The sequence below is a fragment of the Manis javanica genome, chromosome 8 (assembly GCF_040802235.1).
Source record: "Manis javanica isolate MJ-LG chromosome 8, MJ_LKY, whole genome shotgun sequence".
NCBI classification, from domain to species: Eukaryota; Metazoa; Chordata; class Mammalia; order Pholidota; family Manidae; genus Manis; species Manis javanica.
This window is the reverse complement of record NC_133163.1, coordinates 91,063,289-91,079,503: the sequence shown is the minus strand read 5'-3', so window position 1 is coordinate 91,079,503 and position 16,215 is coordinate 91,063,289. Positions and strand designations below refer to the sequence as shown.

The window sequence follows — 16,215 nt, the reverse complement described above, 5'->3', positions numbered from 1 at the left end:
AGCCTCCACTCAGCTTGTCTCCCTGCCCCCATTAGGCTCTACCTGGCTCCTCGGCTGTGTGACCCTCTCAACCATCCATAGCCAGCTGGCTCCTCATCCCAGCTTCCTCCTTCCTGACCCTGGCAAGCTTTGAAACTCCTTGCCTCTGAACTGCTCTCTTCCTGGTTCTCCCATCACCCCTGTGGCCACCCCTCCTTGCATCCTCTTCCTCCAGGCAGAGGCTCTGTCTCTCTCATTCATCTCCCCAACCCTCTGTTTCACCCTTACACAGCCCAGTCCCAAATTCAGGAGCTCCGTCCTTCTGCCAAGCCCAGACCCCTCACCTCTGGAGTGCTCTGGGCCCCATGAGCATGTGCCACAGCTGGAGCACTCAGAGCTGGCCGGGTGGCCCGGAGACCGAGGCTGCAGGACTCATGTCTTTGCCTTGTTCCTGGCCCTATTTTATGTTCCTTCTTGCTCTTTTTATGTAGTTCCTATGTTATACTCACCTTCTTTCGTATTTATAGACCTTTTAAGCTGCCTTTAAATTTTCCCCCATGAAGCAAGGCAAAAGCAAATAAAACCAAGTTATCAGCACTGAAATCAATAAAACCAGCCTCATCTGATCCTTGAGGGCCCCTCACCTTCTGCCTGGTTCTCCTGAAGCTGCCCCCTCGTCCACCCGACCTTTCCTGTTGGTGGCACTGACCCCCATCCAGGCTCCCAGGACAGAAAACATCAAGGCTCCCCCGACGCAAGCTCTCCTGTACAACCTGGTACCAAGTCTCAGAGCTCTTCCCTTTCTCGGATCTCCAGAAGCTCGCTCTTCTTCCCCCCTGCCCTCCACCATCTGTATCCCATCTGAGCTTCATGGCCTCATGAACAAAATAACTTTTTCCTATCACAAAAGCAATAGACACTCATCGTAGGAAATTTAGAAGAGGTAAGTTGACAAAAAGAAGAAAACACAAACCACCTGTAATTTTGTCAATGAGAGAGAACACTGTGGACATTGGGTAAATATCCTTCCCTAGTCTTGTTTTGTTTTTCTGAACACAGAACTTTTGTTCTTAACCCCACAACAAGGGGCCTTTCTTTCCCGGTTTATTTTCTCCTGGTTCTGGGCTTGGGTTCTGGTTCTCTGCTCAGAGAACCCCCAGGAGCCAGAGCAGGTGGGGGAAAGAGAGGTGGACACTCACAGAGAATCTGTGGGAGTTTCTGCCCTCACCACTTCCTCCAGAGCTGAAGCTGGGCTTCCGGGTTTGGAGTTCCAAGTGGTGGTATTGACAACAAACCCTCCCAGGGGGAGCTGAAAAGTGCCTTCCCAGGCTTTAGTGGGGCTGTGGCTGGGTGGGGAAGGGAGTGATCTTGTGCAAAACACACCACTGCTCATTCAGGGCTGTTTGTTTAAATGGGCAGGGATGGGTCTGGGAGAAACAACCCAGTTCTTAATCAGCGTTTATTTGAACTGTTGGGACCCACAAGTTTTGGAGAAAACGTCCCAATATATGCAGAACTAAGGGATAAGATGATGGGGGGCAGCAGGGTGTCCCAAAGTTGAATGCCTGGAGCCCCAGGCAGGCAGCTAACTCTGAGAGCAGCAGACTGGAGCTGGGGGAGCTATGGATGACTTAGTGCCTGAGCAGCTTTGAGGACTTGAACTCAGAGCCTGGACTGCTGCAGGAATGTGGGCCTGATTGCCAGACTCCCAATTTTTCACAAGTTAGAAATACAGGTTTTTAAAAAAAATGAAGTTTTCTGACTCTTTAAATCTTAGTAATTAAATAAATGAAGCCACTGTTTGAGTCAAAGTATGTTGGCTGCAGTGTGCAGCCTTTCAACTAGCCTTCACTGTGCTTCTACTATACACGTCACATAAGTTACCCTGCCTGACTTATTTGGTGTGGCTTCCTCCCTCTTTCCCTCTCCTTGTGGTGTGACCTGTGATATGGCCTGCTTACCTGTCCACTTTTTAAACTTGAGTCTGAATCACTTCTTCCCCTGTTCAAACCTCCAAGTGTCCACCAGCATGAACTCTACCCACCAGCCTCCCAGCTTTCCCTCTCAGTGTGAGCCAAGCGAAGCAGCTTGCTGGTTCCCAATTAAAATGAGATTCATGATCTCCACTGCCCAGCTTCGGCTCACGATGATTTTGTTATGCCTGGAACACCCATGCTCACATGCCCATCTCATTTTATACATCCCCCATGAAGCCACATCTCAACCTGCCCCTCAATCTCCAAGGCTTGACTAATCTCTGCCTCATTCAACAGCCATTTATTAGATACCTTGTATCCATCCACACGTGGTCCTGGCATAACGGCTGAGATAAATAAGACCCCACCCTCCGTTCCTGTCCCAAGGAGTCCAGGTGCAGGCAGATGCCTACTAACATGGGCCATGTATGCTGCAGGACCATGTCCTGCATGAGAGAATAGAGAGGGCCGCAATGAACTTCGGCTGGAGAAACAGGGACGGCTTTTTGAGTTACATCACGGGGTAAGCAGGAGCTTTCCCAGGGCAAAGACAAATTTGAGGTAGAGGCAACAGCTTTACAAAAGAATGGAAGCATGAAAGTTCTGAGAAAGGGAGTCACTTGGGTGGGGATGGTGCTGAGGACAGCTGGGAAAGCCACAGAGATAAGGAGTAGTTGAGGGCCAGATTATTTTGTTACAGTATTTGCATTCTGCCTACCTGCACTCTGGAGTGTTAGCTCCAAAAGAGCAGGGGCTGTGCCTCAGCTTTCAGTGCTCCACACCTTACACCTGTCCCAGAGTACGTACTCAAACCCTTGCAGCAAAGAGCACAGCACCCAGTGGCAGGGAGCACACCCTAGTGGCCCCTGCACAAATCTCACCTGTCACCAGAACTGACCCACTGTGCCCTCCCTCCACTCCAGCAGCTGGCGCTGAGGATGGCACTTTGCTGGCATCATCTCACTTCAGCTCTACCCCTCCAATAGGAGGGTGCTCCCTTCTGTCCAACAAACACTTATGAAGCACTTATTCTGTGTTGACGACTGTTCTAGGCATTGGGATAGACTTTAATGAATCATTAACAATCTCAGCCCTGGAAGTTCTCATGCAGAACTAAGTGATAATGGAGGTTGTTACTAGCGCTGGGAAGAGCAGAGGAGGAACCCAGCCTGTTTTGAGCCTTGAAGGATGGATGAGTAGCTGGTAAAGGAGAAAGCAAAAATATAGTGCCCTGAGAAATGGGGACAGCCAAAGCATGGCAATGAGCCGCACCTCCTGCCAAGCACTCAACTTTTATCAAACCACTACCAATCAGCAAGGTCACAGAGGGAGAATGTGCTGCTGGAGACAGAGACAGCTAAGATGCCATCTTCAGCAGCTCACAACCTAGCTAGAAGACAGTTAAGTAAATGGAAAGGAAAACAGGGTGCTCTATGCTCAGGGTCCTATTAGTAGACACAGGGGTGTGGAGCAGTAAGTGTCCCCCACCTGAGTGTATGAAGGAGGGTTTCTGAAATAAGAACTTGAGTTTAGGCTGAAAGGTGAGAAATGGGGAGCTGGCCTAGGCTGAGCATAACAGATACACAAAGGGGTGAGTATGTTACCCATCAAAAGAAGGCCCATCCTGGGATGCTAATAAGGTTCTGCTTCTTGATCTGGGTACTTGCCTTCTGGATGTGCAGTTATGGAAATTCACTGGGCTGTACACTTGGGACTCAAAGATCAGTTACACTCCAATTGTTTAAAAGCAGCCCCTAGCCTCTCACGTTGCCATTTTTTCTTCGTAGCACTTATCATCATCTAAAAGTATCTCTTTTTAAGTTTTAAGATTAGACTCTGGATGTTAGGGTTTGAATCTGGTCCTTCAGTACCAGCTCTAGGACCTTGAGAACTCAACTTTGCTGAGTCAGTTTCCCCATGTGTAAAATGGGATAGTAACAGTGCCTTGACACAGGGTTCCGTGCAGGCAGTTGAGACATGTAAAGCATGACATAATGCTTGCTATATGTTTTATCTTGACAATACTAAATCTGTAATGGTTAGTGGTACCTGGAGCATAGGAGCTTAATAAATAATTTATTAAATAAATAAAGAAGTGAACTAAAGGGATTTTTTTTTTGGCACCAAACAAAAGGTGGCTCAAACAAATGAAGGGTGTGGGATGGAGTAGGACCTCAACTCAGGGCTCCTGGGCAGACGTGCAGAACTTGGAGAGTAGCTATACTCCTATGGAGAAGCCAAGGCATCTGTGAGTGCGCAGAGGACAGCAGTGACCTGGGCCACACGGGCCTCCTGTCCCTACCCCGACACTACAGGGAGTGGAGATAAGAACCAGAGTTCCAGCCTGTGTTTCCTTCCTCCCCAGTACTCAACCACACACTGCACTGAAGACCTGCTCCAGCTACTGAACAAAGCCTGCTGACAGGCTGAAGCCAAGAGTAATCTTTATCAGCCTGGCAGTCTCCCTGGGCCGCCACTCCCATGGCCCTCACCCCTCCCCTCTGGTGGTCAAACCTGGTATTTCTCTCCACCCGCAGGGGCTGGGGCAGTTTAGGGAAGGGTGGGAAAACCTGCTAAACCAGGTGGCCAAAGCCTGAACCAGTTGGACAGGGCGGTCCCACCTCCCCCGCTCCAAGCAGCTCGGTCCTTTCCGGGCCACAGCACAGACAGAAGCCTCACAGGACAAACCGTTTTATTACACTGGGGGTGGACTGGGGGCTGTGAGAAGTATGGGAGCGGGTTGGGAGTGTGATGCCGGAGAGCCCTCGAGTTGTAGGGAGGTTGTGGGGGTCTGGCTCTTTGTGCTGGGCTAGACCAGATCGAGGTTCACTCTTTACGGGGAGGGAACAAGTGGCAGAGGCTACATGGCCACTTGCTGCTCCTCTCACCTACACCCATGGCATTAAATAAACAAAAAGCAACTCTGTACAGCAGAAAATATACAGGGAGGCCCCTTCCTCCCAGCCCTGGATGGTGCAAAGAGGGAGGGCCAGCTTCTGATACCACCTCAGCCCCTTCCCAGTGCCCTGGGGGTGGGGCAAGCAGCTCTGAACAGGAAACTCAAACTTCCCCTGAAATCCTAGGCAGACAGGTCCATCTGTGTGTGGGATCCTGGGATCAAAGGTTTTCTGCTCCTCCCAGATCCCAGAGCTTTCTCAGGAGCAGGAGGCCTGAGCTTGTCGGAGACAACCGAGGGAGGGGCTAGAGCCTTGGCCTCGGAGGCAGGGTGGGCCTCAGAGGCAGGGTGGGCCTCTGAGGACTCTGCTCCCAGTCTTCCTCGCTCAGGCCTCTGTCCCCAAGGAGGAAGCAAGGCCAGGTGAGAGATGGCAAGAGCCCAGCCGGAGGGTCAGGGCAGCCCCAGGGTCAGAGGGGTCGCGTCGTGTGGTTATAGACCAGGTGCTCCGTGTCCTCGGTGGTGGAGACTGTGGAGCTGGCAGGGGTAGGGGGCTGGGGATCGTGGTGGCGGTGGCGGTATCTGTGGAAGCCCTTTCTCTGGTTCTTGAAGAAGCAGTAACCCAGGATAGCCACTACCACCACAATGCAGGTGGCCAGGAGCACTGCAATGGCCACCTCCATGGAGCCTAGGGGAAGAAGGGGGCTCATGAGGGGTTCCCAGGGCCTGCTCAGTTCTGATGCCCACCCCTACTTGGTAAAGAGAGGGCCAAGTCAAATGCATGCCTGGTGTGGAAGGACCTCTAGCACAAGGGCGGCTGAACGGCTCCATCAGGAGCTCTGACGGCAAACATCTGTCACGCACCTTATTGTCCCTTCCTCCCCTGCCCATGGCAAGTATTGCTGATTGTGGAACACTGTCCCTTTAGCCAGCCTTGGATCCCCCTCAACACAGGTTTAGGCAGTCACAACCCATCCTGTGGGTTCTTGAGTTGACAGCTACTCATTGGTGACAGGGCAGACCAGAGCTTACCTACGTTGGGAATGGAGCTTTCCCGCCGCAGACCAAACACATCCTTCTCTACAAAACGATGGGGAGAGACAAGTCAATACTAAGGGCTCTGAGACCAGCTGCTTCCTAGTGCCCCAGACTACCACTGCCGTCCTCCTGCACCCCCATTCCAGGGAGTACCAGCTGTGACCAGCCCAGGCTTCGGGACAGAGCTGGGCATTCTAGCTAAGACTTCCCGCTCCCCGTCTCCCCCCCACCACTGCCCGGCTCACTGGAGATGCCACGACAGGACTCAAGACATTGCTGCTCCTCCTCAAAGTTGTTCTTGTTGCCGTAACAACCACCGTAGGTAAAGCGAGCGCAGCGTTCGCTGAAGGGGTTGTAGTACCAGCGTGGGATGCTCTCCAGGCAGAGGCCAGTGTATGGCAGGTCCACACAGTGCCCTGGGAGGAAGGAGCAGGCACAGGGGTGAATGAGTTCACAGGGCCCCCCCAGACCATTCCCAGACTGCACAGGGCTGCTGCTGGCCACCCCTCAGGCTGCCTCATACTAGGGACAGTAGGACTCAGTGTGGGCCTTGGGGGACCTAGAAATATCTGGCCCATCTAGAGTCTTGCCAGAGCCAGGAAAACAAATCTTGGGCAATAATCTTAGGCACCAAAACACCCTACACTGACTCATGCAACTATTTCCTTTTTAGTTTTCTTTCAACTTTCCTGATTCTGTCAGGGTCTCAATTTCCTCTCCAGGACTTCATAGTCTACTGTTAACAAGGAAGGCTCAGGTCTGAGCCTTAGCAGGCAACAATGTCTGGCTAAAACTTTTTGTTTTATTATACTTATTTTAATAGTCAGTCTCAATAGTGAATGGCATTTCCATTTATGGTAGTGATGGGCAATTTCCTTTTTAATACATTAAGTTAAAAATCAACTGACATACAAAAAATATTAAGTAAACAGCATCTTAGTGATACGTGGGCATGGCTAAATTTCTGAAGGTGTTAAGAGGATGACTGATGCTTGGGAAACACAGAGCCAGAAAAGGAAGCCCAGGAGCCTATTTTGGCTCTTTCTGCCCACAGCTTGGCACACAGAGCAACCCCCTACCTCCCCTGGCACACCGATGGGGAGAGTAAGATGGCAGAGCCTGGCATCTGCCCTGGCCCAGGGCCTTGGGAGCTGCTCACCTTTGTCATTGGGGAAATGGATGTTCTGGAGCTCCTCGAAGGCGCTGGTGTCTGCAAAGAGGAAAGATCAGAGATACAGGTCTAACAAGGGTTTCCTGGGGTGCAGGGTGAGCAGTCGATCCCACCTCTCCTGCCCACTGCCCCTCCATATCCCAGGCCTCACATTTTTCACAGGTGGCCTCATCGGAGGAGTCAGGGCAGTCGGGAGTGTCATCACACTCCAGGAAGCTGTCGATGCAGCAGCCATCGCTACAGCGGAATTGGGTGGAATGACAAGTGCCAGAGCATACTGCATGGGGACAGTTCCGGGCAGAGGAAGGTCAGGATGGAGCAGAAGCGAGCAAGCACCAAGTCTATCACCTACTTGGTCCTCTCAACCCCCACACAGTATCATGGCATGTCCCCTGATCCCCTTCCACCACTCCCATGCCCTGCCTGAACATTCCTACATGCCAACTGGGCAGATCCTGAAAGGAGGGTGTTGGGCTGCAAAGGGTGGGGTGCATGTGGCCCTTCCACAGCCTATGAGGTAGGAATGCGTTGGCCCAAAGCAGCCTGGTTAGGGGCAGGGACATGATATGGCCTGGACACCTGGCAAGGGTGGGGGGACCAGGGAAAGGAGCGAAGCCCACCTGGATGGTGCCTTTCCATGGAGGGTCCTGGAAGAGAAAAACCAGAGAAGTGAGGGGTGGCAGGGCTAGGCACCAGCAAGGAGTAGTTGATGGGGAGCCTGGGAGTGGGGACTCTCACGCCCACTTCCCTGACTGGTGGACCGAAACCACCTACCCTGGGGGAGAGTCACCTGAGGCCCAAAGCCACCCCAGAGGCCCACCTTGCACATCCTGGCAGGCTAGCTTGCACTCTTCTTCCCGAAGGTAGTTGTTCTTGTTGCCCAAGCACCCTCCATAAGTGAAACTCTTGCAGACCTGTTCTGTGGAGTTGTAGTACCAGCGGGGGAAGGAACCGCGGCAGCGGCCCACCTTCCTGGGTGCCAGGCAATATTCTGGAGGGAGGAAAGCTTGTGAGGGGGCCTGTGGGGCCAATCAACAGCAAGGCATGGCTCCAGGTGCTGCCTCCCACCCCCCACCGAACTCACCTTCTGTCTGCTTGGTGGACAGCACTGTGACCGTGACATTGGCTGTGCTCTCTGGCTCACTGGAGCCAGCCACTGTCAGCTGGAACAGGTAGGTACCTTCTTTAAGTCCCCACAGCTCCACCTGGTCTGGATCATTCCTCTGTGCACAAGAGCAGCCATCAGGCTGGAACCCTTTGGTGCCCTTGGGCTGCCCCGGGCCCTCTTAGCCACACACCCACCTCCTGGAGAGAGCAGAGGGACTTGGCATTAAAAGTATCCTCAGCTTCTATCCGTCCCACCCTGTGTGGACCCACAGGATGGCTTATGGCACTGGAAATGGGGCCCTAGAGAGCTGAACTGGGGGTCAGGGGGCCAGCCCAACATCTCACCTCTACCCTGATGTCTGTGTCACCCTGCAGGAGGTGCCAATCCGTGTTCCCCACACCCTTCAACACCACGGGTTCCTGGCGCTGTACCTTCAAGTCTGTGCCTGCCCAGACCTTGGGGATCCGGGACCCTGGGGGGAAGGTTGAGGTAGGGTCAACTCTCACTGAGTACACTAGATCTCTCCTGAGGTGGGGTGCAATATGGGCCACACCTAGACCACCCTAGGACTCGGCAATCTCCACGGGTGAAGGCAGGAGCTCACACTATATCATCTCATTGCTCTCTATTTAGATCTATTTTATCTTTGAAATACTGAGGACATTTTTATGTTGTAAAACCTGCTTTCTGAAGCAGATTACTGAATAGCATGTGCCACCTGATCCTATTTAGATAGATTAGCTAGCTAGATAAATGGGGGCCTTATTTCTATTTTCTACAATAAGCAGGTACTTGTGCTAACTGCTTTGAGAAGTTAAAGTAATAATATATTTGAAAAGCCAAATAAGTAAATGTGTAATTAACACCATCACCCCTCACTCTGTTGGCCTGGATGGCTGCTGAGAAGCCTTTAGCACAGAGTTCCCAGGCAGCGAAGCAGAAAGCCTTAGTGTCCCAGGGTGAGTGGCCATGGGAGCAAGGTGACTGTCACCTCAGACTCTGTCTCCATTTACAAGGGGTCCCGTGGGAGCACCCTCGTTCCCTGAACCTGACAGTGCCCGTGCCTGAGGCTTCCTCCAGCCTGGGGTTGGGGGCTGGAGAGAGAGACGAGCTTAAAGCAGAGTTCCTGCCTCTAGGGGGCTGAACAGTTACCCTCCAAGATACAGGTTTACATGTTAACTCCAAAACTTGTGAATGTGGCCTTATTTGGAAAAAGGGTCTTTGCCAAACTAATTATGTTAAACATCTCCACATGAGATCATTAGCTGGGTAGGCCCTAAATATAATGAAAAATGTTTTTATAAAAGATGAAGAGGATGAAGCAAAACTGAAGGAACAAAACAGCAGCAGACTCATAGACTCCAAGAAGGGACTAGTGGTTACCAAAGGGAAGGGGTTGGGGAAGGCAGGTGGGGAGGGAGGGAGAAGGGGATTGTGGGGTATCATGATTGGCACACATGGTGTGGGGGGGTCACGGGGAAGACAGTGTAGCTCAGAGAAGACAAGTAGTGACTCTGTGGCATATTACTATGCTGATGGACAGTGACTGCAGTGGGGTGGGGGGTACTCAATAATACGGGTGAATGTAGTAACCACATTGCTTTTCATGTGAAACCTTCATAAGAGTGTATATCAATGATACCTTATTAAAAAAAAAAGATGAAGAGGAGAAGAGAGTGAAGGAAGAGAAGGCTGTGTGACAACGGGGAAGAGGAAGGCCTGGAGCTGCCAGATGCTAGCCGAGGCAAGGAAAGATCCTTCCTTAAGGTCTTCAGAGGGAGAGTGGCTCTGCCAACAGCTAGATTTTAGACTTCCAGTATCCAAAACTGTGAGACAACGAACTTCTGTCGTTTTAAGTCACCCAGTTTATAGTAGTTTGTCTCAGCAGCCAGAGAATTAATGCGCCACCCTGGAGGGGACACAGTCCAGTTGAACAGATCAGATATGAAGCCACATGGGAGAAAAGACCGAGCAAGAAGAAGCACTATGTAATACATGCACAGACAAGGAAGGGGACATTCAGAGAAGGGAGGAAGGATGTTTTGATTCTTTTGTTTGTTTTTATTTGTTTAGCTGTGGGAAACAATACACTGTGCTGTTAATGGCAGCAGAAAGCATGATGAGCCAAACAAGGTATTGGAAATTTGCAACACTGGTTAGGTGGACATGGAGACCAGCTGGGCTGGGAGAGACCCCCAATAGCCCAGGCTGCTCGCTCAGGGCTTGTGAACACAGCAGGAGGGGCATTCACATATTTAACAACTGGTGGTACAGAAAGGGGAGAGACACTGGCTGTGAGCAGTGGGCATAGAGTCCCAGGGGCCAAGCTGCACCAAACATTGACCTCTGGGATGCAGGGCCGAGGTCCAGGAGTCCTAAGGGAGGGGCCAAGGGCTGGGGCAGCAGGGACACTCCTGAGCTCTGGGCAGCAGCTGTTTACCCATCTGTTTGGAATTATATATCTATGGAGCGAAAGATGGGTAAGTGGACCTGTGCAGCAGTTCAGGGCAGATGCAACAGGGTGGTCTGAACTACAGGTAGGGGAATGGAAAGGAGGATGTGAGAAGAATGTTGAACAGGCACTTCAGGCCTCCATGCCCGCTGGGCACTGGGAACTGGGGAGGAAGAGCCAGGGCACAGGTGGGAGGGAACCAGATCGAGAGGGAACATGTGCAGTTCAGTAACAGAGAGGTTGAATTTGCCGGAGGGGAAGACCATCCAGAGGGGAACTGACCATAGGCAGTAGAGCTGCACATAAGACCTCCAGGGAGGCCAGAGTTAGAGACAGATCTGGAGTCATTTTTATTAACAAAGCCGCTACTTGTTTAATGTGTGCTGGGTACCATGAGAGGTATTTTACCTATGTCATCTCCATCAGGGGTGGGCAAACTATGGCCTGTAGACCAAACCTGGCCCCACTACCTGTCATATTTTTACATGGTTGAAAAAAAATCAAAAGAATAATAGTTTGTGATGTGTGAAAAGTATATAAATTCCAATTTGTGTCCATATATTTGAACACAGCCTCACTTATTCATTTACCTATTGTAGACGGCTGCTTTCATACAACAGCAGAGTCGAGTAATTTCAACAGAGATTGTATGGGCCACAAAGCCTAAAAGTATTTACTATTTGAACATTTACAGAAGTTTACTGACTGCTGATATACATCACCTACCTTCCTAATCATTCTGCCACAACTGCATTCTTGTCCCTCTTTCCAGGTGAGAAAACTGACACCAGTGGTTAAATGATGTGCCCAGGGTCACTCAGTTTCTAAACAGCAGAGCTGGGATTTGAACCCTGGTCAGTCCTACTCCATTAGCTCACACTCTTTCCAAAATACCATGTTGCAGGTCACCCACCTGTTCAGAGGTATGATTCTGACTGCTTTCTTCTATCTTGGGGGTTTTGTCTTTAACTTAGCTAATACGTATATGTGATATGAAATTCAAAAAGTACAAAAGGGTATTGAGAATTAAGTCCATTTTCTCCTTAACTCCCCAGGTTCCTCTCTCCAGAGGAAACCGCTCTCACTAGCTTATGTGTGTGTGTATCAAGAAAGGCAGTAGTGAAGTTCTAAGCATGCAAGTTCTTCTTGTTTTCCTCCTAATATGCTGCTATGGAAAGATTTCCAAAATATATTAGGAGGAACCTTTTTTTGGGTTGCATAATACTCACTGTATGAAGTTACAGCATTTATGACTTATTTACCCAACTTACCAGTCCCTTCTTGATTTACAGTCTTTCTTTCCCTACTATAGACTAAACCATACTGCCTCAGGGTTCATTATTGTTATTAAAACAGCATTACAGCAACCAATTATAGGACTTGTTGCCAGACATTGAAATTGTTTCCAATTTTTTGTTATCATAAACAATGCTACAGTGAATAACTGGTTGGTAAGTTGGTTTGTACATGTTTAAGCACAGCCACAAGATGAATTCCTACAAGTGGAGTTGTGTTGAGGTTATGAGCATTTACAGTTTTGATGACTGCTGCCCTCCATCAAGACTCTACAGGGGGGAGTTGTCAAGCCTAAGAGTGAGTTCAAAGAAAGGAGAGAAGGTAAAGAGATAAGAACAGATAACAGGAGGCTGAGTCATGGGAATTCCTCTCTGATGAGGCAGAGAAAGCAGAGCCAATGGGCACTCTCCAAAGGGGGGGTGCCCAGGGGACACACAATGACAGCAAATGGGTGGGAGGGGTAGCTTCCAGGGAAAATGTCAAAAGGTGGAGAGGCCTACAGGAATGAGAAAAGGAGACCTTGGTTCTAGGGATTGAGGGGAAGCAAGACCAGAAGAGCAGGAAGGAACCAACCCAGACCCCAGTGGCTTGGCTGGCAATCAGGAGAGGGTCCAACAGGGGCGGGCCCTGAAGTGACCTCTGAGAGACAAAGCCAAGGGGACAGTGAGTGGGGAGGTGCCTGTTTCTCCCTCCTGACATTTCTGAAGAAAGTGATCAGCTGTCTGAAAAGGGAAAGAAGGCAGACTACTTCGCAGTCTATCTGGCAGACAATCCATGGGCCCCAGGATGGCAGTGGCAGGCAGGCATGAGCCAGCCCTTTGGCCAGATGGGTAGTGTCCTCCTGCACACAGCCAGTCCTCCCCAAGCCCCGCATTTGGGAGCAAGGGGGCAGGTGTGCCAGCTGCCACTCCCTTCCTCCCACCCAGAGAGAGCAAAGGGCCAGTGGCAATAAACCCGGCCCTTCCCCCAGCTGCCAGGCCTCAGGGCATCTCCAGGGAAACAAAAACTCCACGTCCTAGACCACGCCTCCAACAGAAAGAGGGGGAGAGGAGGGAGGCATAGGGTGCTCCCACTGCTGGAATCTGGACTGGACTGGACTGGCCTGGCCACCGGCAGGGAAAGGGGAGCGACCCCGCCACTAGGATTTCTCTATGCAACACGAGAATCAAAGGTTTAGAAGCATTGAGGATCCGCCCACCTTGCCTGCACAGATTGCCCTCGCTTCCAGGATGGCTTTACCCTGCTTTTACCCACCTCCAACCTCTCTAGCTGGGCTCAGCTGAGAACGGATTCTTCGACAAGCACAGAGCAACCCCTCCACACACACACACACAAAGCACTGCAGTGCCCTGAAAATGGCCTGGAGCTCACACTCAGTTCAAGCCCTACCCAAGTTCCTAAATACCCCAGCAAGTTCCCGCTCCACCCTGTCTTGTGCCAAACAGGCCCCTCTGGGGGTGAGAGCCTCCAGATGAGGAAGGCTGGTCCCAAAACCATGTGGAGCCATCCAGCTCTGCTCCTTGACTGGCCCTGAGTTCCAGGCCCTGACCCTGCAGTGGGCCTCCCAGAGGGCTTCTGTCAGCACCAAGGGCACAGGCAGGTCAATTAGAATCAACACCACCTACACTCGCCACCACTTCCTCGTGGAACAGGCTCAGGCACTGGCCTAAGAGGACTTGGTGGCCCAGCCGGCCCAGAGATGGTGCCCCCTTCCCGGAATTCCCATCCCACTCCTCCTCAAGAGACCCAGAAGAGCTACAGGAAGGAGATGCAGAAGAGTGGGCCCTTAACCTGACAGAGAGAGATGAGCAAGGGAAAGATTGGAAAGGAAAGTCTTCTCTCCACTTTCTAGAACCCAAACAACGCCCAGACTGAGCCCCAGCCCAGCCTGGGCCCCTGAGCTCCCCATGTCTCTGGTTCTGCTATCCACTTGGCTATATGGAGTCAGGGTACTAGGTTTCTCCCAGAAAGGTGGTCTTGTGTGAAAACAGCACAGGATTTTTGGAGGTCCCTCCTGGGGCTGACTCCTAGGTCACCCATTTATGGGCAGTGTTATCCTGGGTAAATTATTGAACCTGGGAGTCAGTTCCCTAACCTAAAGAGTGGGATGACTACTAAGAGAACCCTTTTCAGAAATGCCTATCATGAGGCCTAAGTGAGAGGCTGAGTGGTACAGAAATCAGTAAACTGTGATGTGCTCACAGAGGTTATCCGTTGTGACCCATCCCTGCCCTAGAGCTCCACCTGGCTAGAACAGCAAGTGGAGAGAATGGGGAAGGAAGGTCTCCAGAGGGGCCCTGGCCCCACTTTGCCCTTATCCCTGGTAGTAAACAAGGTGAGCAGACAGCTTGGCTACAACATCCTAAGCAGGAAGAGCTCTGCTGGATCACACCACGCACACACAACTGCCTGGACAGCTGACATCCCTCCCCTACCAGGTACACAAACCAGTGGGTGACTCATCCAGCAACCTCCTCATCCCTACTCCAGGGCCTCTGGCTGCTATGCCCACAACACTGCAGCCCCCCACCCCTCCCTTTGGTCAACCCCAGTCTAGGCTTGTTCTTTAGTATCTGGGGTCTGGCAGTTTTCCCCAGACCACCGAAAGGCCAACAGCTGGGGCAAAGGGGCTGCAGAGAAATGCTAACCAATCCCAAGCCCAGCAGTGAAGGGGCTATCCTTCACCAGGCGAATCTGAGAAGGCTTCAAGGTACCTAGGGCAGTGCTTGGCCAGGGGTGCCTATTTAGTCACCAGGCGGCCTCCGGAAGGCTCGCTCACTCAGGGTATCAGGGCTAGAAGTTGCGAATCCCAAGGAGCTGCCTCCTATCTCCCATACACACGTCCTAGAGCCCCGGCCCACTCAAGGTCCCGAATTCAGGAGCCAGAGTCTGGGCTCTAGGATGTCACCTCTCCCTACTCACTTTGTTTACTGTTTCTACCACCTATTTCCAAGGAGCTGCATAGAATGAGACTCTCCTTAACTCCTTTCTGATGTTAGCCCCCTTTTCTGAGTCTCCCCAAAGCTGTCCAATCCAGCCCCCTTGTCCTTACCTCCAAAGCCCTGGGTCCGCAGCTCCCGATAGGAGCGGTAAACCTCCCGCGTGAGGTAGTTGATGAAGCCCTCCCTGGGCGCGAACTTGCACACGAAGTTCTGCTCGTACAGGCAGTTCATGAGGAAGCAGGCGGCGATGGCGTCCTCCCCGCCGTCGGGCTGAAGCTCCACCAGGGCCAGGTTGCAGCTCTGGGTGTTGCAACAGGCGCGCACGCAGTCCCAGCCGCGGCGCACCGTGGGGGAGCCCAGGAAGGTGGCCCCGTTGCTGACCGACGCCTCGGTGTCGAGCACGAAGGCAGGCACCCCGGCGGTAAAGCGGTCCAGGCAGGCGGCTCCCGCGGGCAACCCGGGGGGCGAGGGAGGCGGCCCGGCCTGGGTGCTCAGGGGACAGAGCGCGCACAGAAGCCACATGGCCACCGCAGGAATGCGGCCCTGGGAGAGGCGGGCGCCGGCCATCATCCTCGCAAGGGCCGTCGCCCTCCTCCCTACGGGGTCACCTTCACAGTGTGGGCCTCTGGGCTCCGAGAGTGCTTGCGACCTTAAAGAGGGGAGGCGACGGAGGAGAAGACATACCGGATCAGCCGTGGAGACTGCAAGGCGGCCGGACGGGAGGAGTCAGGGGGAGGGCTGGGGAGCACCGGGTACCCCGCTAGTGTAGACGGCACGGGGGTCCGGCCCTCCCACGCACACTGCCGTGACGCGGCCGCCCGTCGGCCGCCCAGAGGGACGGCTGAGGTGCTCACGTACCCAGACACACGAACCAGCGCAGAACAAAGAGCCAAACATGCTCCGAGCCGGCTCCGCCTCCGCCTCCACCTCGCGCTCCCGGGCCCCGGTTACCTGCGCAGGTGAGCGGGGTGGGGCCCGGCCAGCCGAGGTTCCGGTCCCGGCTTCGCGAGCGGCTCGGGCCGCCGCTTCCTCCCCGGTGCGGGGTGCGCTGGGGATCGACCACTTCCTCCCCGTAGTTTCTGGTGAAACTGAGTCAGTGCGGCCAGGGCGGGGCGGACATTAACCCCAAGGCCGCCGGCCCTGCCCACGCCCGCCCAGGCTCGGCCCGCCCTTCCCAGCCGAGCTTCCGGACTGCGGCCCCAGCACCCCTCGGCGTCCCCTGTGGCCTCGTTCCCCAAGTGGCTCTGAGGCTCTGATGCTCTGCGCCCCGGAGGCTGTTGCACGCCGGCTCCACTGAGTCCAGCCTCGCCGGAGGCCCCGAGCCCCAGAAGTGCAGTCCATCCTAGGAGGCCCGGACATG

At 52.9% G+C, this 16,215-nt stretch overlaps 1 protein-coding gene across 2 annotated transcripts; it reads right to left on the bottom strand.

Moving 5' to 3' along the window:
* Positions 1-4,630: 4,630 nt before the first annotated feature.
* SPINT1 (serine peptidase inhibitor, Kunitz type 1) lies at positions 4,631-15,975 on the bottom strand. Of its 2 annotated transcripts, none has more exons than XM_017641209.3 (11): positions 15,807-15,975; positions 14,966-15,504; positions 8,510-8,637; positions 8,142-8,280; positions 7,878-8,048; positions 7,678-7,704; positions 7,209-7,334; positions 7,046-7,096; positions 6,132-6,302; positions 5,881-5,928; positions 4,631-5,536 (listed from the first exon to the last, which is right to left on the bottom strand). In XM_017641209.3, the coding sequence occupies exons 2-11, from the start codon at positions 15,423-15,425 to the stop codon at positions 5,319-5,321; spliced, it is 1,539 nt and encodes a 512-aa protein (XP_017496698.1). In that variant the 5' UTR covers positions 15,426-15,504; positions 15,807-15,975; the 3' UTR covers positions 4,631-5,318. The 2 variants fall into 2 exon arrangements, with proteins under 2 accessions (XP_017496698.1, XP_017496696.1); XM_017641207.3 differs by having other exon boundaries at positions 15,714-15,944.
* Positions 15,976-16,215: the final 240 nt, after the last annotated feature.

Coding starts and splice junctions, on each gene's coding strand:
- SPINT1 (XM_017641209.3), bottom strand. CDS start 15,425: ATGATGGCCGGCGCCCGCCTCTCCCAGGGCCGCATTCCTGCGGTGGCC. Junction 8,638..14,965: donor GCGGACCCAGGGCTTTGGAG/GTAAGGACAAGG, acceptor CCTTCCCCCCAG/GGTCCCGGATCCCCAAGGTC. Junction 7,335..7,677: donor CATGGAAAGGCACCATCCAG/GTGGGCTTCGCT, acceptor GTCCCCATGCAG/TATGCTCTGGCACTTGTCAT.